Source organism: Rhodnius prolixus, unplaced genomic scaffold (assembly GCF_049639745.1).
Source record: "Rhodnius prolixus isolate KJV_2025 unplaced genomic scaffold, Rpr scaffold_3, whole genome shotgun sequence".
In the NCBI taxonomy this organism is placed as follows: domain Eukaryota; kingdom Metazoa; phylum Arthropoda; class Insecta; order Hemiptera; family Reduviidae; genus Rhodnius; species Rhodnius prolixus.
In genome coordinates, this window is record NW_027411603.1 from 37,312,868 (window position 1) to 37,337,894 (window position 25,027).

Genomic DNA, 25,027 nt, shown 5'->3' on the forward strand with positions numbered 1-25,027 from the left:
ATTGATTTGGGGGTCCCTGAACAACGTCAGGGGGTCCGCACAAGGTTCAATATAAAATAATAAAACTATGATTCATTTTTATTATTATGGAAATTAGAGACTAACAAGGTGACCAATTAAATTTAATCAAAACTAAAAGCGTAATATCTCCGTTTGTTGCAAAACATTTTCTGTAAATACAAAACTTAGGAAGAGAAGAACGTTCTCAGTTTCCAAATCTTTCAAAATTGTAAAATAGAGATGAAGATTTGCTTGCTCTCTGCCACATTTAAAGGCTCTTCATGCAGACCTGAACCAAAGATTACTCTTAGGGATTTGCGGTTGCTACTCACAAACATTGAGCCGGATATAAATACACTCATAACATCTCATCACGTTCATACAAATTATTAATTTTTTTAAATTTTATTTTAAACAAAAGTTATAATTTCAATAAATACTTCTTCAACAAAATGTTTTTTTAAATTTGTAATTTTTAAACTATGCATTTATGTAGCTTTTTCACTTGGGGGTCCGTGGGCAAGTTTTGGCTACAAAAAGGGGTCCATGGGTCAAAAAAGTTTGGGGACCACTGTTCTAGAGTTTCTGTTTTCTAACCATCTAACAACTGTATTTAATGGAATCGTATAGAGCTGTTTTGTTGAAATAATGATGGCACAATTGTTGCTTAAATCTTACTCAGTATTTTTTTTTTTTTTTTTTTTAAAGAAAACAAGCTTTTTATTATGATTGCCTTGAACTAGGACATTGTTCTTTCTCAGGGTGATTCATTCACAAAATTACCTTTCGCAAGGGGTTGTTCTAGATTTTTCATTTACCAGAGATATCTTTTCATTGGATATCAATGCAAATGCCAGATTAAACTCTTTTTTAGGCTTTCCTAGCCAATCCGTCTGACTTTAATCCTACCCCGATATCTCTTGTTTCTGCGAGCGTTTTCACTAAGAGATATTTCTAGTTCAATAATTTAAGGGCAAATGCCTTCTTAATTTTATTTAATGTTTTTGAAAGGATAATCAGAAACTCGATGACAGCATGGATGTCATCATTTAGCAAATGCTCATCTTCTCTCCTCTCTACTTCTACACCCATTATTAACCAAGTACGATATCTCGGACTACACCTTGACAAACGATTCACATGGGACCCTCTCGTGAGACTCAAATGAATTGACCTCAACCTTCGGTTAAAAAGACTATTCGACAAACGTTCTTAACTGACTCTGATTCTGATATTAGTGAAGACTCCCTACATGTTCCCCAATCACACAATATTCTCTGACCTAAATATTCCTCTCATTTCGCTACCTAAAACATTACTACCCCCTCTGATTCACGCTGTGCCCACCAGAAAACTTCCTTCAAATCTCATAGCAGACTAAAGTGACGGTGGCCCCTTGACCATCTTAACACATAACGCCGATATCTTAGAGAGGTTGCTGTGTAAGTTTGCGAGTATGAGAAACTAACTTCCATCTCTCTATCAATCCACTCAAGTCTCTGTAACAGATATGTATCTATTATATTTCCTTTATTTCTCATCTCCTTTTGTACATTGTGCGCTGCTACAGAATAAATAAATGAAAATAATACAACCAACTAGTGCAGACGGTGCCATCTAGCGGATATTTCGGTTACAAATACACTCAAACTTTAAGTACTAGGCCAAAATTAAGGAACGAATGTATATCAAAAAACTAAATGGAAGAAACATATTAAAATAAATTAATTTTTTAAAGAGGAATCCTTTTTTAAATTATTTTGAAGGTAAATTTATAAATTTAATAAAGGTTTATTTTTTCAGTGGCATCGGAAATGTGAGATACATAGCTAAAATCTTTTTTATATAGTAGAAAAAAAACTTCTTTTGGGTTTCAACTTTTTGCTTAGCAAAATACTTACTGTTACTTGCCACTTATTTAAAAGCTGAAAATAATTAGAGCACTTTTAAGCTTAGGATATAATATATCTTATATTCCACAATCCCAATATCCAATATGTATCTGCTGTGTGCAAAAAGTATAATTTTGATTATTGAATAAAAACGTTCTCATGAAAAATTTTATATGAAGCTGATTTTTGAAAACTAATTTAAATGGAATGCCAGAAACTGAGAGCCACACTTTTTCAAGAGGGGGATAGCATTGAGCAGATGCAAAATACATCAGAAGGTGCTTGGCTAGTCTTCTTCTTTGACTAAAAAAAGCAACTGGCAAGGACATATCTTTTTGATGTTTGAAAAAGGGGATGGAAAATATATTAGCTAAAAGCTGATAATATTCTGATTGATTGTTACAACACTCTCTTCCTTCACAAGATTTCCTAGACATTTGAAATCCATATGACATAGAAATTCAATTTCTCTTTGGTACCCGGAGATTCTTTGGAGACAATGAATTCAATTTAACTTGCTTTCAACTTCTCTTGCCTAAAAGTTTTACCCTGCGAAAAATGAGCCGTGGTTCGGGATAAGTGGTAGTCTGAAGGAGCGAGTGAGGACCATAAAGTAAGGTGAGGAAGAAGTTCAATTTTGAGGAAGTCAAAATAAAGTGAATAATTTTGTTTATCATTATCAAGCACGCTACGGAAGAACATTTTTTATTTAGTAAAAAACGTTTCAGCTGGGTCAACTTTTTTATCCAATGGTGCTGTACATAAGCAATAGCTCCGCTCATTGGGAACCAACACGCAGTAGATACTGAACAACAAGAAAAAAGGCCTGTTTTTTATATACCATATTATTTCTACCTTTTTTTTAGCTACCTTGTTGATGTTTGATATATTTAGTTTTATCCTCATTTAAGATCAAGAACGCGTTCACAGCTAATTTTCCAAACTACACCAGGTCTTATTAGATTTGATAAAGGCGTGCTGTTAGAAATTATCTATCGTACAATTACCCATTACTGATCAGTCAGAGCATTGTAACAGTACTAATGTACGATAATCACAGTGATTTTCTATTGACTGATTGCGAATATGCCACCTGAATAGAACTTAATTATTTTAAACTAAAATTCTATTTCATTTAAGTTTCTAGTTTACTGCCAGCCACCATTTTCTGTTTCTATAGAAAAGAATGTTTCAGTTTTAAAAATAACTTTAATTAATTGGATTTTTTAGAGAAAGAATTAGTTCAGTCTTTTTAGTGCTATGGAATATTAAGCTGGAAAATAGTCCTGAGTTCAAATATTGTGTGTTACACTTAGATTTTCTCTTCCTAGGAGTCTCTAAAGTTCCTGTTTCTGAGATGGATAATATTGACCTATACCTATGTAATCTCATGTGCTCAGATAGAATTTACAATGGGAAAAATATTTTTTTCAAAAGGAATTCGCCAACAAAAAATTAAATGGTCATGCTTGTTAGTTATTCCATGTTATTTTCTACTAATGTGTTATTGATTCATTTAATTTACAATAATGAAATATTTTTAATACAACATTCTGAATACTAAATATCTGATATCGCCGTGATCTGCTTTAATGTTTTAAAATAAAGGTGTAATGAAACATTAAGATAATGAAAGAAATCAAAATTAATTCAAGTTACAAATATTATTAGGTATTTGAGTCTAGTTTGTGACCCGTCTAATATCCTTAGTACTAATGTGCTCCACTAGAGGACTCGCAATGGTTTTGCGTTTCTAAAAGTTCAGGTTATGAAGTGACCAACACTTTTTTATAACCTCTTTTACCTATTCGGATTTACAATTCATAAATTCTGTGCTGTATAAGTTATACTATAGGAAGATGGGAGACAAGAATGAAAAAAAGGCGGATTTAGGTTTACTAGAAGAAGATGATGAATTTGAAGAATTTCCTGCTGAGAGTAAGTATTTGTTCTAAATGATGCATTGATGCTGGTGGCACTTCTACACAATGTTAAGATATTCTGTCCTTTTAATTTAAATTTATTTAGTTAATTATTGTGTTAATGTAGTCCTTAATGTTCCCATGTACGTTCAGACCCATATAAAACAAAGTAATTTTAGCAAATGAAGGGTAGAAAGTGCAAAAAAATTAACTTGCTCTAAAAAATAAGTCACTGTATTATGCAATATATATGCATTCAATACACTTTGAAAGTGTTTAGATTAGTATTCATTTTCGAGTTTATTCGTAACAATGTAAGCTAACGAATAGTTGGTTTTAATCTAGTCCTAGTCTAGAAACTGTTAGCATTATTATTTAACTTCTTTTTCAATCATTACATTCTTTATTTTGTCTAAGTATATTAATCTTTTCTTTTTGTAATTGCAAAGATTGGACTGGAAAAGATGACGATGAGACTGATATTAATGTTTGGGAGCACAACTGGGATGATGAAAATATTGAAGACGACTTTAGTGTACAATTGAGGTTAGAAAAGAATTGTGTACTTACTTATATTTCATTTTAATGTGCATACATCTCGTAATTTAAGTGAAAAACATAATCGGTTAAAACATTTAGCACAAAAATGAAATAGCCTGAATCAAATTTTGATTAAGTTTTTATAACTACAGCATTAGCTTTATTTATTTTTCAGCAAATTTACCTGTAAAATTTAACGTAGTATGGTGGTTAGATAATCGATAAAAATGTTAATTCAATGCATTGCTGATAGTTATCAGAAACCTCAGGTTCAAATGTGTACCCTCGAATTTTGACTTCGTAAGAGTTTCTTACAGCTCTAATGGCTATTAGAGCAGCCTGAACGAGATATCTTCCAGAGATCGGGAGGGCAGTGATAAAGAGCTTCGAGTGCCAATGATCTCAAAAACGCTAAAAAATAAGAACTACAGCGTTTTTCCAAAAAAGTTTTAGAATACAATAATATACCTATGTATATATTTCAAAAATTACGCCCTTCTTTCTTATCTTGCCAGGAACTTGTGTTTGGAAAATCAACTACAATATTCATGCCCCTGACATATCAAGTTAACAAATTGTCGGAAGATTAGGTGATAAGTGTTAACGCAGGCTACTCAAATTTAGAAATAGTGGCCTAAGAATACTTTTGTAATTTTTGCAAAGTGAGAATAAGAAACACTGATATTCTTCTCAAAGATTTTGTGGGATTTGATGAATTTGAAACAGGGAGATTAAATTTTTGTTGGAGCAGTTAAAACAATCCTGGATTTATCTATCCATAAATCTTTTCAGTGAGAATGTTTAGAACTACTTTGTACATTATTCATTTACCGTTTTAAATTAATTAGTTTTTTTTTTTAACACTTGTCTTTAAGCTATTACTGTTTTTTATTGGATCATCAAATTATTGTATCACGCTTTTCCCTTACAAAATAACTATTTCATTTGTCATCACTGGATGTTTTCGAAAACTAATGTCTTTATGTATTTCTCAAAAATTTAAGGAGATAAAATAGTTTTATATTAAAATTGGTTTTATTGTTTCAGGGCAGAATTAGAAAAACAGCGAATGCAGTCAGTGAGAAAGTAAAATATTTACAGAGAAAGTGGCAAAATCTTCAATAATTCACTTATAAAATACAAAGTTATTTATTTCAATTAAGTGTTAATATAATTTTTTGTAATTTCTTTTTTGTATTTTTTACTTTTCCAAGTGGCTAAAATGAAATTTGGCAATTTTTACAATGTTTTCTAGGTAAAATAAGAATGTTTTGATAAGAACATGGTGAAAGATTAATTTAAAGATTTAAATATTTTCAAATTTAATGTCCAGCATTATTTGGACATTATTATTTAATGTCCAAAGATTATGATCTTTAAATAAAAGATAACTTCGTAGGTTTTTCATTAATTCGTGGGACTCCTCTAATTTTTTCTTCGCTTTTATGGTACATTTCAGCCTAAAAACGCCTTCTTTAGCATCTATTGTACGTATGTAGTTGAATCTTATTTATATTATTTGGTATTTAAATAATCTTTGGTTTATTTTTTGCTGGCTTAAGTTTATTGTATTAATATAATAATGGTACAATAATATTGTTTTTCAATCATTTAATCACAATTGGCTACACAGCTTTAGTGAACGCTTAATGAAAAGGAAAAAGAAAAGGAGAGGTTTTTACCAATTTTGTTTTACAATATGTTATTAAAAATGTGAGTACCAAATAGCATTAGTGAGACAACTAATTTAAACGGGTCCAATAGGAGCTGCAAATGGCATTATTTATTAAGCCTTCAAGTCATAAAAATGTAGAAACTTATGGAAGGCGTTTCATTTACAAATCAAGAATTTAAAAAAATCATAAATGCTCACTAATCAAAGAAATGAATGGCAAAGTAACTGAATTATTGATAATGGTATTGAAAACAATCCCCTGTTCTTGCAATTTGAGGCAGTTCATTGCGGTTTACCTCGCCCAAACTGCTTCTTTTTCTTATTGTTCCGAATCTAATGATTTCTTTAGTGAATTGTAGAGAAAAATATAAGTATAAAATTCAGTAAGAGCATTTCACTGAAAATATTATAATTTTCCATCACAACCAAGAAAGGTAAGTGTATGCATCCGACCTGTAGTTCACACTGTTATACTGAAGCCGTTTGCTAGTATGGGACTTCAGAAATATTTCACTTCAAGTATAATTTATTAAGGTAAGAGTTAGAAAGGTAGGAATAATTTTTAAGTACACTTTGGAAGAACTACTTTGATTTATTACTTAATATTTTATTCTAAAGTATTATATATTTTTATAAATGTCAGGGTAAATAGAATTTTGAATAAATGTTTAAATTTAATTAAAACTGTCCGGTAGGATAGTTGTATAAGGGTTGATCGTCAAAAACTGCACGAAAAAAATAACGTTCCATAACATCCAACATTGACAATTTTTTTTCTTTTTCTTCTGTAAAAGATAAAATTACCTAATATTCTGTATAATTTTGGCCAAATCCTCCTTTATAACCGTAATTGTTTTGCAACAACCCAGATCAAACAGATTTCGAGAAAAAAGTAGCTGAAAATGAGCAAAAACGGCTTTTTCAGAAAATGTTCTTGTTCTTACCTTTTTTGTTAACACGTTGCGCCTAAACGCGCGTACCGATTTTCATGAAAGAGATGTCATTCGAATCGGAATTTTATATAGAGGTGGCTTTTGGGGGTCTCGATGCTGGAGATCAGATGGCAGAGCAATTAGCCCCTAGTATATGAGGCCACCACCAAAATTATTATTACTAATTACTCTATAAAACTTTACCTAATTGCGATGAAATTTAGAAGAACGAAAGGATTAGGGATCCCCAACGTAAAATTAAAGCGACGTTCTGCTTTTACACCTACTATACGATATCTCTTTTCATATTGATCAGATTTCAATGAATTCTTTACCGACTTGTAGAGAAAAGTAAGCTCTATAGCTGGTATAAATAACAATGTTTTAATGATAGTAGTTATTGAGATAAAGAAGGCTAAAATTTGGAGGTTTTGTAAATCGTTCTAATTTCAAACCTCTACATCTCTCTTCGTATTGTTGCGATTTTTATGATTTCATTACCCAATTGTAGAGAAAAGTTTGCTCTATAACTGGCATAAATTGCAATGTTTCAGTGATTCTAGTTATGGAAATATACGTAGAAGGTTAAATTTTGGATGTTTTGTAAATCGTTCTAATTTCAAACCTTTATATCACTCTTCATACTGATCCGATTTCAATGGTTTCTATACCGAATTGTAGAGAATAGTACGCTGTACACTCGGCATAGGTAGCAATGTTTTACTGATTCTAGTTACGGAGATATAGAAGGTTAAAATTTGGTGGTGTTGCAAGTCGTTGAAACTTCAAACCTTTATATCTGTCTTCGTATTGTTCCGATTATAATTATTTCTTTACTGAAATGTATTGTAGAAGTTTGCTCTATACCTGGCATAGATAGCAATCAGTCAGTGACCCTAGTTTTGGAGATATAGAAGGTTAAATTTTGGAGGTTTTGCAATTCGGTCAAATTTCAAACCTCTATTCTCTCTTCATATTGTTCCGATTCTAATGATTTCTTTACTGAAATGTAGAGAAAGGTTTGATCCATAACTTGTGTAAGTATCAATGTTTTAGTGGTACTAGTTAAGGTTGCGAAGAACGACTTAACACCTGCAATTATTGTAATTTAATAATTACTAATACATGTCATTGTTTTACTTGGTGCATTTATTTTTGTTCAGTTGAATAAATCTCAATCAAGTTTAAAAAATAATAATAATAATTTGATCCTTCAGCTATCTATTGCCCCCGCCAAAAAATATAATAAAATAATAACCACTATTGACAACAAATTAAATAAAATAAATAAAATTGCAGCGTCTGGCAATCCTCCATGAAGTTGGACATCGCATTTTAGATTTTAGAACCATTTTGATTAGATTTCTCTGGTAAAACTTTTCAAATAAAAGAGTTAGTGGATTTTAGATTTATTTAGCGTACCAAGCATAGAAAAAATCTCTGTTGTTTGTTAAACTTAATTACTCTGATTTATTGCGTTTAATTTTTGGCACTGAATCAGTAGAACAAGAAAATACAAAAATGCGATTGTAAAGTTAAACAGAGGGGGTTTTTGCTCTCCCTTAGATTAAATTCTACAAGAGTTCACGAAAAAAGCCTTTGTCACCGCGACTAAGATGGTCTAAGGTGGTACCCACCAATTGGGCGCTCCTCCTGTTTTGTTTGACTAGACCAAGGATTCTGGTGAGAGGCCACTGGGCAAAAAAAATAAAGGCGTGGATTTTCTTTCTTCGGAGAGCCGAACCTTCAGTCAAACTAACTCTTCTTACTGCACAAAACTGGTTCTCTTTTAGTGCACGTAGACAAAATTCTACAAATAATTTCTTAATAAATACTAAAAGAAGATACTTCACATGATCAGATATTTTAGAAGTGATTGTTTCCCTAAGATTCAGTTTATTTGTTATTAGTTTTGCTTCACCTTTTAAAATATTTTTAAGAGCAAAGTGTCTTAAAAAGGTAAGTAATAGTTGCTCTATTAGAAACAGTTTCCGTATTACCTCTTTTTGTGGATTAAGCGCTCATTCAGCTTCAGGCTGTTGCAGTACAATTTGAAGAGCCAGTAAATAATGTTGGTACTCTTTTTAAAACATAGCAAACACTTGAATTTGGCTAATGATTTAAAAAATATATATATATCAGATATGGCAGGAGGATATGTACAACTTTTGTCGTAAGGCACATAATTTATGTTATTATTTCAATCTTGGTACTAAAGTTAATAATTAATTACAAAAAATAAATACAAGACACTAATTTATTTTGATCGAAAAGAAAAGAATGTTTAAATTATTTATTCACGTGAATATATAATATTTATTATCAAAAACATAAATATACACAATTTACATTTCATAATGGGTACCCAGAATTTGTACATGTTGATGTTATTTTAAAATTAACTTCAGACTACAATTTTTAGGAATACTCAAGTACAGGAGAAGACGTTTTCATTCCAGTACAGGATAAGGCAAACATTATCTTTCCAAATTTTTCATCGAATTTATTACACTTATTGAACATAATTTTTATAATTTATATCAGTTAAAGTTTAATCGAATTTCGGAAAATATAGATTTTTGTGAGAGAAGAATTAGAAAGCATAGTGAGCATGAGTGTAGGTGTGAACTGGGACAGCTGTGGGTACGTTTGCCACACCCAGCCTGGCTGTCTTGACGAGTGCAGGCTGCTGGACAGCAACTCGTTCTATTTTTGTGAAAGGTTCCACTACATCTACTTCCTGTACAGTCTGTATGGGTCGGTTTACTACTACTCTTCTTGTGCTTACTTTCTCATCTTGAGCAAGAGCATCTAGCGGAGCTGGGGTAGCTGACAGTACTCTAGCTCTGACACGTCCATCGAAACCATTACCAGAACGTACTTCAGTCACTGGGCCACGTTCGGTAAGTAGCGCTATTAGTCTAGCTTGATTTGAATGTTCTACTTCGGGAAGATTTCTTACTGATGCTATTTCTCCTGCTTGAGCAGAAACCCTAGCAAGACCTCCTGAGAAAACACCGCCTTGTCTAACTTCCCCACTTCTAAAAGCAGCCTCAACATTCTCTCTAACTGGAGCTGGTTCAACTGACTGGCGTTGAAGAGGTTGCTGAGACCTAAGGCGAGCTAATAACTGTTGCTGTTGATGTTCAAAAAATTGTTGTTGTTCAATTAATTGCTGCTGAGCCTGGATCCTTGCTCTAGCTTCGACTTCCTGCTGTGCTCTTTCATCGGCCAGGGTTCTTGCGCGAGCCAGAATTTCCTGTTGTGCTCTTTCTTCGGCTTGAGCTCTCGCCCGAGCTTGGACTTCCAATTGTGCTCTTTCATCAGCTAGAATTTTGGCGCGAGCTTGAATTTCCTGCTGTGCACCTGCTTCAGCTTGAGCACGAGATTGTTCGAAAATCCGTTGAATTTGTACTCCGTCAAGTTGACCTGCTCTTTGTATTTGCTGCTGTTGACCAAATCTGGCCCGTCCAAATTCAGGGTTTTCTACAGAAATAGATTCAGTATCATCAGATTCAGGAAGATCTGGCAGTACTGGACGAGGAGTTGATGGTCCAACTGGTCCAACTGGTCGTGTAGGAACTGCTGTTACTCCAACAGAAGGAATCACTGGCTGCAATGGAGTTCCTGGGTAAGAATGTACTGGGACCGCTCCCAAAGAGGGAAGAAAAGCAGGAGATTGTACAGCGTGAGCTACAGGAAGAGCGCGAAGAGGTGCCGAGGAAACGAGTGGTTCTGGTGCTGGGCTTATTACAGTTGGTCCACGCTGGTTCTTTGAAATTGGTTGATCCAATTCTACAACTGCTGATCCAGCAGGCCTTACCGATACTCGTTCCTCAATATCGTAAAACTCTTTTTGAATAGCTGGCCTTCTTATTTCAAACTTTCTAGACGCTAAATTGGTTTTTGCTACATCAACTACGTTTTGTATTAAAGCTTGATGTGCCTCGATTTTCGTAACGGGTACTTGAGCAACTCCTGGTACATGTGAAACTGTAGAAACAACGGGAGCAGCAGCAACTTGTGCAAAAGGAGCTGCTACAGCTGCATGAGCTGTAAAAGGGGCGGCTGTTACAGCAGCTACAGGTGCAACATCATAAGCTTGAGCAGCTACTGCAGTACGAGTAGCCAGTAAAGGTGAAGATACCGCAGCTACTGGGGCAGCTACAGCTGCATGAGCTGTAAAAGGGGCGGCTGTTACAGCAGCTACAGGTGCAACGTCGTAAGCTGGAGCAGCTACTGCAGTACGAGCAGCCAGTAAAGGTGAAGATACAGCAGCTACTGGGGCACCTACAGCAGCAAATGGGGCAGCTACACCTGTTCTAGCAGCCAGGAATGGGGCGACTACACCAGAATGGGCCACGTGAGCGGCAAGAGGAGCCCCAACTACACCTCCTTGGACTCCAGCTAAGTAGGGAGTGGTGAAAGCAGCTCCACCAAATGGTGTTCCGAAACCATACCTTTCAAGAAATGCGGTATTGCCATAAGCTATCGACGTTCTTGCAGCATCTTGTACAAATGGTCCTGCCACCTCGACTGTCCCACAGAGCACTGCCCCCACACAGGACAACAAGTAAAGGATCCCCAACATTCTGAAACAGGTAATAGCGAATTTCTTGATTAGTTTCACTAATCGATTCAAAAGTTTAAAGAACAATTAGTGGTGTATCGACTTAGAAGCTAGAAAATGAGGGGAAAACGAAACTTTCGGATCAGTTTCTAATCAGGGTTCCTTCCCTAACATGAAACATCTATTATTCGTATTTCTTTACAAGATTAAATAATACTAGTAATAACAAATAATGCCTGCAAAGCAAACATATACTGTGGTATAGTCTTAACCTAGCCACTTTATTTAAAATAAAATGTGAGAAATTTAGAAGTGTAGTATTTACGGAATTTGCCTCCCTCCACGATACTTAAATCGATAGTTTGTAATTAAAGGCCACCAGGTAGAAGGCTTACCACTATAACTGTAAACTTTCTTCCACTTTTAATAATATTAGGAACGTGACATTTTTTAAATATAAAAATTTACATCGTAAAAGCACTGAATAAGGTCCCCTGAAGTCTATAGAAACAATATGTTTAAAAATAGAATGAGTTTGTATTATGTTTACACTAATTCAAGCACTAATAAATCGCTTCAAATTTTATTTTTGAGTCGCCATTGGAAACTGGCAATGACTTTGCCTTGGGAATCCTCTGAACGGATGTAACATTTTAATAAGTAGATCTTTCTCTTGTTTGAGATTTTCGCTAAAACGGGTCCTCAGAATTTTTAGAACCATGGTACAGTCAGTAGTCGCAAGTACATCTTTAACTTTTATTCTAGTAAAAAAAGAAAAAGATTAGTTCGCTTGTAGCGAAGAGGTAGTTTATATCCCCCTTAAGGTACCGTTTTGGTATAATATAAGAATCTATCTTATATAAGGGGGTAAGAATCATTAAGACTCAAACTTTTAACGTTTAAACAAAATTTGTAAAATAGATATACGTGTGAATTTTCATACCAATTTTGTTGAATTTTCCTTTTATTAAGGGTAGAAGAATGTAAAAATAGTAAGTAGAATTAATTGTACTATTTAATTAAGCAACAAACATGAAATAACAGACTTCGTTTTACTTAAATATTGTGTTGTAATATGTAAATTTTAGATTTAAATATCAGTAATATAACTGTGGTAGTTTTCTAATTAAGATAACTAAGTTTCTAAGAGAGCACCCAAATTAACTAGAGTTGAAATATGCACACATGGAATTGTATTCAGTAAAAACATTGACTCTATTAATAGCAGCAGGCCAACTTCTTAGAACTAAAATTCTGTACACTTTTAAAAATACTATCTTTAGTATTGAAACAAAGTTAAAAACTAATAGAAATATTGTTTACATTTCATTTACATTATTGTGAACATCTGGATATTCTGAGAACAGTTCTGAATCAATCTTCTGGGCCAATTGTATTATTTTATTGTTTTACACACTGTACTTAGATGAACTATTTGCACAACATTCTTGGTAATTATTGAAACTGCCATTTGTTTCATCACATTAGTTGATCTTCTATGTGATTGAAGTGAAATACTCAGTAGAATTATCTTTTTCTGAGTCAATAAAATTAAAATGGACATGTTTGTTTAGAATTTTTAACATTTATGCAATGTTTACGTTGGGCTCTTCAGTAAACTCTTTGGTGACTCTTTGGTAAACTCTTTAACACAAAATTTATAGCAATGTATCCTTTAGTAACTGTATCCGCTTCCGTATACGTCACTTCATTTGCTAGTTGAATGTAACTCTGCCTGAAGCGTTAGATATAACTTTACTTTTTCACATATTAAAAAATATTAGAAAACAGTTTATTAGGATAAAGAAATCCCTTTAAGGGAAGTAGATAGCTATTTCTTTCGGGATTGTGAGGTCATTGCCGAGTCCCAGTCTAAAAAATATGGGCACCCAATAATAGTAGTCGCAACATTCATGCAAAGCACTAAGTATCTACTGAAAATTTATGCGAACAACTATTCTGGCTTACTGTACCCTAAATCTAGTTTATTACTTACGTATATTGGGGAAACGAAAATAGGGACACTCAAATGGGGCTATTGTGGCATCAGGTAATTTATTACTAAATCCTTCCAGATCCATCATTGACAATAATAATATTAGGATACTGATAGTGGAACTCTTGGATCATCTTCCAGAGAGTCTTACGACTCATTGCCTGAAACGATGAAACCACTGTTCAGACTAAGGCACTGAAAAGGTTGCTGTCACAAGTTGTAACTGCTAGAATTATTTTTTTAAAAAAAAGAAGCTAATTGTTTAAAGACGGGATGTAACTAGCAAAAGTACAAGATTCCCTGCAGCTACCAGTAACCAAGAAAAATAGCTTTTGAACAAGTGGTATCATAACAAAGATATTTACAGCTGCTTTCAGCAAAAAACAGTCCTTACCATAAAATAACTCCTAAGACTATAAAACTAAATCGCCATTGACATATCTAGTTAGGTGTCCAAAATGGTGGCCAAAATTCAGAACTTGAAGAAATGAGATTGAGAGTATTTGGAATTTTCTGAACACTTTTTCCATTATTTGTGTGTGTTTCAAAACAGTTTCAAGTATGTCCTTTTTAAGTCTATAGGCAAATAAGCCGGCTTAATATTTGTATTTTAAAAAAAATATCAGTAAATGACATTCATGAGAGATGGGATGCAACCTGTACCGTTTACAGAAAACCTTTATGGTATTGATGTAAGTTTGGAAGTTTGAAGCAAATGTGTAAGTTAAATCGTTTCACATTCATCATGAGGGCAGTAAAAGATGTTTCATATCAAAAATTACTTAATTATAATTAATTTTTAAATTAAGTTATTAGAGAAGAAAAAATCGATTTAAACTAAGAGTAATGTCTGTTAAGAGAAGTATATTACTGTAAAATAGAAACACTACTATTACCTGAGATCGACGTCGGAATGAACACTGATGGCCGGGGGGGTAGAAGTGCTGTTTATATATGAAGCCTTCGTTTTGGAGAGGGGAATATCTCTCCCCTTGATGGGAGTATTGGCGCTGGAACTCTTCGATGGTCAGTACCACTCCTGTATCTCCTAAATCAATGATATTGTGCAATTTCTAAATGCACTTCGCAATCCTGAGCACTTTAATAATAATAATTAATATTAGTGGATATAGATCTCAATGACAATTTTTTTTCTAGTTTTGAATCAACTGAAATCTCAGCTTGAGCTCAAGCGTCACTATGTATTTCCTTGTCTTTAATTAATGCTATTCTGATCAGTTCCAACGTCAGGGAAAAAATATACGATTAGAAAATTATTAAGGTCATTGTTACTGGAACAATACTTTAATTCCACCTGTGCTTCTATAAGTTATTAACTCTGAACAATAATTAATCAAAGTGTCCGCCAATACTCAAATTGACAAATTATTTCTTTGTATATCTTTAATATTATCCTTCAATTCACTAATGAATAAACCAGAATAACTATAAATAGTAACTAAAGAAATATCTCTGATTTAATTAGTTATCAATTTTATTTGTATTAAATAATTTTTTCGATAATAAGAAATGTATATTTCATTTGATTGAATTCAATAATTATTGAATAAAATGTGCAATTTTGCTCGGGTTATTAATGCAGTTTTGATTTCTGGCAATTTTTTTTAGAAGCAAAAGAAAAGTTTGCGATCAGACTTACGAAATGCGATTCTAATCTGTAAAATAAAGGTTTCAGGTTTACTTGAATTCTTGGGAAGAATTCTTCTATGGCTCGACCGACCTTAAAAGTACCAAGGCTTCCACAGTTACTTGTAGCCATTCCTCTCTTACCCGGGCCTTCACTCTTCATCTTCTGACCCCTTGATCCTCAGCTCCTTCTCCATCCAACTGTAAGATGGGGTTCATCTGAGCCTTCTGCCCTAAGGCTTACCATCCATCGCTATTCTCGGACAGTGGCTGCTCTCCATGCTTATTACGTGGCAAGCTCATTCCCACTTTGCTTGCTTCACTCTGGCTAACAGGTCCGCCTCTTCATAAATTTTTCTTAGCTCCTCGTATGTAAGTCCACGCCAAATGGCCTTGTCGCATAAATTCGATGGACAACTCTTCTCTACCAGGCACCCAACACTCGCTAGTCGGCACTGGTAAGAGAAATCATGTCTCTGGGTCGTACATTACAACTAGCCTGAATCACGGTTTTGTAGAGTGTAAATTTGGCTTCTGTAGGAGATGTTACAGGATTGTTGGGCAAAGTAACATCTGTTATCACCTGCTGTTTACCACATTTACTTTACAATTAATCTTGTCCTCACCTCAGTGCCTACATTGTTATTCCCTGTGACAACCACTTCTAGATGCTTGAAAGATATTGTCCTCGATCTGCAGGTTATCCTGACTTCTCTTAAGTTCTCTGGAAGTTTCCAAATAGTTAGTTTTCTTCTCGTTTACTTGGGAGCCCTGTTCTATTTACTGCAGTTGTGAACTCGCTCATTGCTTCTTTGTTTTCCAAATATTTTATTCAAAATATGCAAGACTGATGTACTGATGAACGTGGAACCCAAGCAGTTGCTTACTTCGACTGGAAGCCAATGGTATTTATTGAGTATTTTGGATGTCAGGTGAAAATATACTGTTCTTATTATTAATTCAAATTAATTTGGCATACTCTGGTATAAACCACTACTCTATCATTTATATATCCTTAAGAAGAAAGTAATATTCAGGTAAAATGTTTGCTCAGAAAAGAAATTTGTCTAATTGAACGCAGTCAAGTGCGATTAGATTATGTGCGTTACATCCACAAAATTGTATTTTATTTTTAAAAAAATCTTGCATTAGTTAGCCAAGTTTTCCCAAATTGTTCACGTTATAAACAAGGTTTTTAATTAATTTACAACCTTAATATAATATATATTTAATATAGTTTTTAAATTCACTATTCAAAACACTGTTACATAGTTTTCTTCTTCGAAATGAAAAGAAAGAAACGAATAAATATTCTTCTATATGAAAAAATTATTTACAAGTCACATGAACTTCATTTCTACTGTTGAACTGGATAATGTAATTTGCGAATGGTGCGCACGCCCTTCTACTGGCGGATTCTATTCGAAAGACGGAAATAGACTGTTAGATAAACAAATTCAAAACATAACGTTAAATATACAGACAGATATACGGACACACACAGAAAAGGTCACTGCCATACTAATTATAACTAACTATTCGTGACATACTCTTTCAATTACTAAAGTTATTAAGAATTTTATGACTGATTCACAAATAATTGTGGCGCTGAATAAAAAGGCTAGCTATAATGTGTTTCCAGCGAATATATTTATTAACACAAAACGCCTTTTTAATTGTTCCGCTTTATTCCAATTTATAATTAAAAATAAAAATAATTATGTGCGTTTAATAATAATTAAAGTACGTATCTTCATGTGTAATATAATGGGCAAACATTTATGTTTTTATTTTTATTGGTTAGATCTGTAAATAATAACGCAGTAAATGTGTGAAATTAAATATAATAATTACATGAGCCGCTTGTGAGGAGAACTCTTCCCTTGGCTAGTCTTCATATGACGTAATGTTCCTTTTACCACTTAGCCCCCCGTAAGGGAGTCACGTGGCCAGTTCTTTTTAGTCGTCTGTGGTAGATTATTTGAAAGAAAAGAGGAACCAAGATGCTACGTATACTGAGAGTCGAATGAAACTGTTTATATTAGGTTTTAACCATTTCAGAAAGCTCTTGCTGCAGGATAACATTTACTACTTAGAAGAGCGTTAATGATTGTTCTGGGGGTTTTTTATTATTAAAAGGGGTAATAAAAGGCTTGGTCGAACCCAATAACTTCAATTGTCGACTTAGGTATCGTTGAGTAGATTGGTCTTTTGTAATGTAGCGATAGTTTTGATCGTATTTCAAGCAGCAGTGACAGTAATTTAAACCTTTTGTCAAGTACTTGTCTCCAATGAACGTCAAATTGTTTCAACCAAAGCTTATTGCTCGTCTTAATTAATACTGTTTCAATGATCAAACTGCTGTAAGCTTGAAAATGTTTAAAAATGAAAATTGCTAATCTCGCATTGCCCATAACCATAGATTTAGAAAATAACTCTAAAAGATGAGTAATGTTTTTTTGTCTTTTATTCCAATTAAACAAGTCAAATCTCGGAGAAGGGGGAATAAAATTGCACTTTTCCAGTACTCTTGACATCCTTGCGGACCTCCAGCAACTTGCTCATCCAAAACACTCAATAAATACAATTGGACTGCAGACAACTGCGTTGTAACATCAAACTCTAGCCCATCATTACACACAGTCGTTCGTATTTACATATTTGTGCAAATTATAGATGTCTAAATTCCAGGTACCAACAACACTGACATTTAAGGGAATCATGACATCTTTTTATCCTGTTCGCAGTGGATTTTGCTCGTTTACTCCCTCTACTAACAACTAACAAGTCAAAAAGTAAATAAACAGTTTGCCACTCTTTGTTTTTTTAACTGAATAAATTAAGGTCATTTAATCTTTTTTTAATGCCGAAAATAATTTTTTTTTTTTTTTTCTATATTTGGCTTTTATCACTAACAGTTTTATGGTCTTGAAACTTCGTCTAGTTTGTTTTATAATTATTATTTTTGCCAAGCCTTCTGCATTCCGATTCCTTTAATAATGAGTAAACTGTAGCACAGGCAGTTACTAGCCCAGTTAGTTTAAACGGAGAAGTTATGAAAGTATGGCCGATACAATCCAGTAAAACTACAAATTGATGGAAGTTCTGATCGAGCATGCAAAAACTTTGTATCAATGTAATTCTGCACAAAAATTTTGTATAAACATTACACACATGCAGATCTGCAACATCACTCGTAAGTTTTTTTCTACAAAAATCCTTAAGACAGTTATTATTGTTATGGTTTCCTGTAAAGTCCATTTAAGTGCAGTTTATGGTCACATTACCTGCATAATAATAATAAGCATTCAATATGTTAGTAAAATACCAAACCTAAGAACATTCTTGATCATTGGCAGACAACAAAAAGAATGTTCAACAAATAAAAAGAACGGGTAAAAATAAATATCATCAATGACAGTAATTATTTTCACTCAATGATAGGTCAAGTTTTTTTCAAATACCATAAATTTGATAGACGCTTTGATTAAATTTAATGTTTACAAAGGTCATTCATTATTAAATTCGCTGTAAAAATAATCTTTCATCAACATGACCCTGGCCTTCATACACAATTAAGAATAAATAAATGATCTAAAAAAGGAAAATTGTACCAATCTTAGGTTATATATTCTTAAGGGTTTTTAAAGTTTTAATAAAAACTTTATAAATTAGACAACTTTTTATTTTAACATCAAAACATTTTAATTACGCCAATACTGCAGGCTAATTGCTAAAATTTGAATGCTAAACACAAATTATAGGGAAGGAGTTTCAACAGCACTTAATGTATTCCCTCACGGAATTTCTACGCTGTCTGTCCAGTCTGGGAAAAGAGAATACTGTCCAGGAGCCTCCAGATCAAACACACTTGGATAATAAGAAGTGTACATGTGTCTAGTACCCAGCTACTAGACCTGTATTGCAACGATGAGGTGGAGAAAGAAGGTAAAAATTTAATATTATAAAACAGGTAGTTCTGGTTTACTTGGTAAACATTTTCCAAGTATAAGTAGTTGATAAAAATTTTCTAATAAAGAAAAAGAAAACGCCCTTGTGTCAACGAACAACAGTCCCTCAAGGTTTATATTATAAAAAGAAGTATATTAACTGAACCAGGCTGTTTTATTATTTAACCTTGACAAGTTTTTAACTGCATCACTCTGGGCCTGTTAGATTCTGCAAGTTTATCATTTGGATATAATATAAACATTTTCTTAATTTATTACATCATTTATTAGAGTTTATTTCATTTATATTGATGAAGACAGCAATTCTAGTTCCTGCAGCTTAAGATGATTGTCAATGTTCCTTCAGACGGTAAAGAAATGCTCTGAAATGTTCAAGGGGGAAAAAAATAATGGACTGGAAGCTCAAAGGACAAATTTTGAAGCAAAAGTAGATACTAGCATTCCACTGTGAGGTTTCTCAGCTTACTATTCTATTTTGTTTACTCTCGTGGTCAGTTTTCAGGTAATGTAATGACTGAAATATAAGCTATCATTTTCTACAACGAGAACCGTTCTGTGATCCAACAATTTAATGTCCATTCTGTTATTCAAGCTATTTTTAGAACAAAAACGTGCATACTACTCTTTTCTGCCGTCTCTTTATTATGTGTGTGAGGAGCTGTAGAATTGGTATTCAGAGTGGGCCAGTTCTCAGTGTAAGCTGTGAGAGGGAACGGCACATAATTCGACTGTCCAATGGCTAAGAATGTTTCACTTTAAGTAAAAGGCCTTCCTTTGTCTCGCAGCAGTCTTCACCGACCATCAAGTGAGAGGGATATATGGGATGAACGCATTATAGTTGAGTAGTAAAATGTTTGGAGGTAATTGCATGTCCGTCAATTACATAAAAACCACTATCAATTTTAATAGTTACCACTTGTTCACAGTGGTTTAAATATTTGTAGACTCAATATAATTATATGATATTTTGTTTTAATTTAATTCATTATTTTTAATGTTTATGCATTCTTAGTCTTTCACTGCTAAGTGAAAAGGCATTTATTTAGCGTTTGTTAATATTCCTTTATGTTAAATTTATTTATTATTTTTGTACACACATTTAAACCAAACTTATTGTGCATTACACAGTCATCCAATAAAATAAACCTCTATCTATCCACAATCCGTTAGTTTTGATTCCAAATGGATTAATAAATTTAATCCAGGATTTAACGAACGATTTGCTTGGTTTTTAATGAAGAGATGTACACTTCCAGTTGCTTGCTGGCTTAAGTTAATGTGGAATGATTTGGTGGCTTTTGGAAACCTTACTACTGTTCCAAAGGTTATGGTTGTGTAGAGGTTTACGGTTGGCCAGGACAGTGTTTTAAGAATCTGACCACTTTATACGAATTTATTCTCTCAAATATATGACAACATGGTGAGGGTTTTGATCAATTGGTATTTTATGATTTGAAAAAATATAACATTCAGTGTTTCCAAGACTGAAATCATTGGAAATTAATTTTTGTTTTGATTCTAAATGCGGCCACCACAAATCCGTTGTCCACTTTTATTGAAAATGGCTGTAATGTAATACATGATTTTTTTTTTTTTTTTTTTCTGAAGGTGAAATATTACAAGCAGCCAAACATGTGGTACTGATGATTCACTCAGATCACTTGAGTAAGAGGAAAAATATTTTTAGCGAATGGTCTGTGAACTCTCCCTTCAGAACATCTGATGTCTTTAGCAGCGAGGATCTTTCAGTACATGTCTCACTGATTTTTTTTTTTTCCAGTAATTGTCTCAGAAGATTGTGGTTCTTAACAGTAGAAGTGTCATCACCAGTCAGTAAGCTGTAGAACATAGAATAAGGAATTTAAGAGCAACCAGCTAGATTCAAGCCCATGATCTGATTTCTTATTGATTTTTATTTTTCTTTGCATCACTTAAGGTCAAACAATGTCAATATATAAAGATTAAAATTCCTCAAAATTTGTAATAAAATTACTTTTTTCCCTCTTTCTTTCCTTTTTTATTTATTTTAAAGAGAACTTAAAAGAAACAAGATATACGAAACAAGGCTTGTACGAATTGAAACGAACTTGACCTTTGAAGCAGCCTTTATTACAGCAAATGGGTTGAGTAAATCCCGTCATACAACATAAAACTTGTTAAAACTGTAATATACGATATGCTGGTTTTAGTAGTAGTCATAATGTATCAGCTTTTCGGTTATTGGATTTAAATTTAATTGATTTCAATATTATTTTAACAACTGTAACATAATAGTCTAATTATGACTGTAATTATTTTTATTTTAAAGGTAGAAATAATTTATGTTTTACTTTGTTCCTTTAAAATTCGATATGTTCACCTACTCAACTTTTTTTTTACTTTACTTAGAAGTTCAAGGACTTTTTATACAGGTCTTATTAGTTCACAAAATGCTGACCCTCAAAGATTAAATTTCGCGTCTCTTCTTTGAACTAAATATTGAGCTTAAAAGTAAAGTATTTGTCGAAAGGGTCTGCTTCAATGATATCAATACATTTCTTTTACTGACTCCTTAACAAAAACTTACAGTTTAAAAAGTTAAGTATAAGGGTTGATTAAACGCCAAAAGGTACACAAATCAGCGAGTACCCAACATTTCATTAATACTTCATTAATAGTTAAGTAATTCTACTGCATTAATTTTCATTAATAAGTTATTTTTTAGAATTTATTAGATGTCACAGACCCTTATGCTGGCCATTTTCGTCTACAAAATATATGTTCAAGTAGCCTGTAGATTGACTGTAATATCTAGTTATTTATAATAATCAAACTATTAATTACAGGTTAAAAAGAAAAAAAAATATGAGGCTAAAAAATTCAAAACTTTTTTTTATAAAAAACTTACATTAATGATTTTATTTTATTTATTTATTTTTATTTTTAAATAAAAATCGTCGGTTTAAGTTCATTCTTCGATTAAAGTAATTGTTATTGTATGAAGTAGTCAAACGTTTATAATAATAGGTAATAATTATCTGGCTTTATCGCAAATAATATAGTTTTCTTCAATTACATTCTCAATCTAGGTATTCATACCACAATGTTGTATATATGTAATATAAAGTAAATAAGATATGCATATTTTTAGGACAGCTAATTATTCCAGGATTTTACTATAAGTAAAATTAGGGGGACTAAATTAAATTACAATTGAGAAATGAATAATTGTTGTTGAATAATCTACTTGTTATTATCTGTGTATTATTTGTGCTCACGAATATTTCGGTAAGACGAATTCAAGGCAGTAGCCTACTCTAACTTTGTCTTTTTCTAATTTAACATGCATGTACGTATATATGTGATTTATCATAATTATAACAAAAAAATATTATAAATGAAGTGGCCAGCATAAGGGTCTGTGACATCTAATAAATTCTAAAAAATAACTTATTAATGAAAATTAATGCAGTAGAATTACTTAAGTATTAATGAAGTATTAATGAAATGTTGGGTACTCGCTGATTTGTGTACCTTTTGGCGTTTAATCAACCCTTATACTTAACTTTTTAAACTGTAAGTTTTTGTTAAGGAGATTTTTGTAACTTTTGGATAGATTTTTCTTTTTGTCTATTTTGCAAAGTTATATATCTGCTTTACAGATTTTTTTAAAATTTGGGATAAGCAATTCTATCATTATAACCTGATAAGGTGTTAAATCGGAACCTAACTACCACTGGAGAGATCTTTTTAAATAATGATTATAGTTGCGGTCCCCAAACCATCCTCAATAACAATTTTTTTTGAGAAAGCGTTTTGAATAAAATAGGAAGGTATTTGTACTTAAGTAACAAAATAAAACTGCGATTTCAGTACTTCCTTTTAAGAGGAGCAAGAAAAACAGTACTTCTCCCTAAAACGCAAAGATTTTGAATCGAACGACAATTCATTGATGTAAATCGGTTCACTCATTGTTAATTTTAACGATTGTAGTACTTCCTCTTAGTAGGTGTAACAGCATGATGGCACTTCACAGCCACGTAGAGGAACTTTAATCACTTCTTCGTGCTAAATTTTATCAAAATCGGACTAAGCTTTGTAGAAATATTGGTAATAATAGTTTTAGAAAGGGCCTTATTTGGGTGGGGCAAACTCCCCTCCTTATGAGGCAAAGCGTCGAGACTTTTAAAGTGAAAATCTGTACAAAATTTCGATTCGAATGACCATTCATGAAAATCGGTTCACATGTCGATAATTTGAAATGATTGCTATACTTCCCCTTAACAAGTGTAAGAGCAGATCGTCGCTTTATTGTTACGTAGGGGAGCTCTAATCCTATCATCCTACCAAATTTTATCAAAATCGGGACAAGATTTAAAGAGTAATTAGTAATAATAATTTTGGAGGGGGCCTTACATAAAGGGGGCTAACTCCTCTCCCATTCGATGTACAGCGCCGAGACCCCCAAAAGGCACATCTACATAAAATTCCCAATCGAATGACACCTCATTCATGAAAATCGGTTCTCGCGTTTAGGCGCTACGTTGTTTACAAAAAAGGTAACAAGAAGAACAAGAAGAACAACAAGAAGAACAAGAACAAGAACATTTTTTGAAAAAGCCGTTTTTGCTCATTTTCGGCAACTTTTTTCTCGAAACCTATTAGATCTGGGTGGTTGCAAAAAAATTACAGTTATAAAGGAGGGTTTGGAGTAAGATTTAAAGAAAATTTGGGAATTTTATCTTTTATAGAAAAAGAGAAAAAAATTGTCAAAGTTGGGTGTTTTTCAACGTTACGCTTTTTCGTGCAGTTTTTGATGGTCAACCCTTATACAACTGTCCTACCGGACAGTTTTAATAATCTTAAAAAGAAAAATAAGATTAATTCCTAATGGGATGAAAACGAACGCTTAATTTCTCTTTTTGCAAAAGGAGAAAGAAGAAAAAACGTTAATTTTTCTATATTTTGTTTAAACACAATAGCCACATTCTGTAGCGTTCTGATGTATGTAAACTATTAATGTGATCCAATATTTTGTCCCATTTTACCCCACACGGACATTTTGTCAGTTGCAGTCTAAATTCTAGATGTACCTGTGGAAGTACGTAATTAAATTTATTTTTCTCCAATTATACCCACAAAAAAAAATTAATCTAAAACGACATTAAAAAATGAAACTAATTCTTCGATGTACTTGGAATTAGGTTGTTTGGACAAAAATAAATTAATATATTGGTTTAGTGATTGGCAACCTTTGCATCTTTACATCTAACTCATAATTTGGCGTAAAATCGTGCATAGAATAAATGAGACATAGCCTAGTAACAAACTTAGACATGGTTCTTACTTTTTGAAGGTAAAAGGCATGTTTTAGTGGAGAAAGAAAAGTCAAGATATTATTTTTATATTCCTTGAAGATACATTTAGTTGCATTATATGGTGGGAGGTATGGATGTAGGTAAGAGATGTGGTTCAACTTGATAAAAATTATAATGTTACAAAGTTACTTTTTAGTGAATTAAAGGTTAACAGCCTCCCCGTTGAAGAGACTTGATGAAGAAGTCCTTCACTTAAGGAAAAAAAGCTACCAATGTTGTTTGAGTGCCCCAGTTGAGCATTCAGATGTTGGGCTTGCATTTTTAAAATCACCAGTTGGGATTATTTTAACTGACTGCATTGTAACATAGTTTATCTCACCAAGCCTCAACCAAACTCAAATGCAATTTTTAGAATTTAATTTTGCTAAAATGCACTTTCTCAACAATTGATTCAAATTAATTAGTTTTGAAGGGTATTATGTTGCAGTTTGGATGAGCATCTGAGTGCGGGGAACTCGTTTTTTTTATTTTAATAAAATTTAAGCCACTTTTCAAATACTTCGGGAAAATAATAATTAAAAATGG

At 32.8% G+C, this 25,027-nt stretch overlaps 2 protein-coding genes and 1 long non-coding RNA gene across 3 annotated transcripts; 2 read left to right on the plus strand and 1 right to left on the minus strand.

Annotated features, from left to right (window-relative positions):
* The first annotated feature begins 3,648 nt into the window (after nucleotides 1-3,648).
* Nucleotides 3,649-5,542, plus strand: Sem1 (Suppressor of exocyst mutations 1). Its single transcript, XM_074124642.1, has 3 exons — nucleotides 3,649-3,830; nucleotides 4,264-4,360; nucleotides 5,402-5,542. The coding sequence occupies exons 1-3, from the start codon at nucleotides 3,752-3,754 to the stop codon at nucleotides 5,442-5,444; spliced, it is 219 nt and encodes a 72-aa protein (XP_073980743.1). The 5' UTR covers nucleotides 3,649-3,751; the 3' UTR covers nucleotides 5,445-5,542.
* Nucleotides 5,543-9,200: 3,658 nt separating this feature from the next.
* On the minus strand, nucleotides 9,201-14,568 carry LOC141452460 (uncharacterized). Its single transcript, XM_074124641.1, has 2 exons — nucleotides 14,424-14,568; nucleotides 9,201-11,553 (listed from the first exon to the last, which is right to left on the minus strand). Exon 2 carries the CDS (start codon nucleotides 11,550-11,552, stop codon nucleotides 9,555-9,557), a length of 1,998 nt encoding a protein of 665 aa, XP_073980742.1. The 5' UTR covers nucleotide 11,553; nucleotides 14,424-14,568; the 3' UTR covers nucleotides 9,201-9,554.
* Nucleotides 14,569-17,640: 3,072 nt separating this feature from the next.
* Nucleotides 17,641-21,910, plus strand: LOC141452463 (uncharacterized). Its single transcript, XR_012457420.1, has 4 exons — nucleotides 17,641-18,370; nucleotides 18,939-19,122; nucleotides 19,522-20,005; nucleotides 20,926-21,910. It is a non-coding gene; the product is annotated as an uncharacterized lncRNA (long non-coding RNA).
* The last annotated feature ends 3,117 nt before the right edge of the window (nucleotides 21,911-25,027 follow it).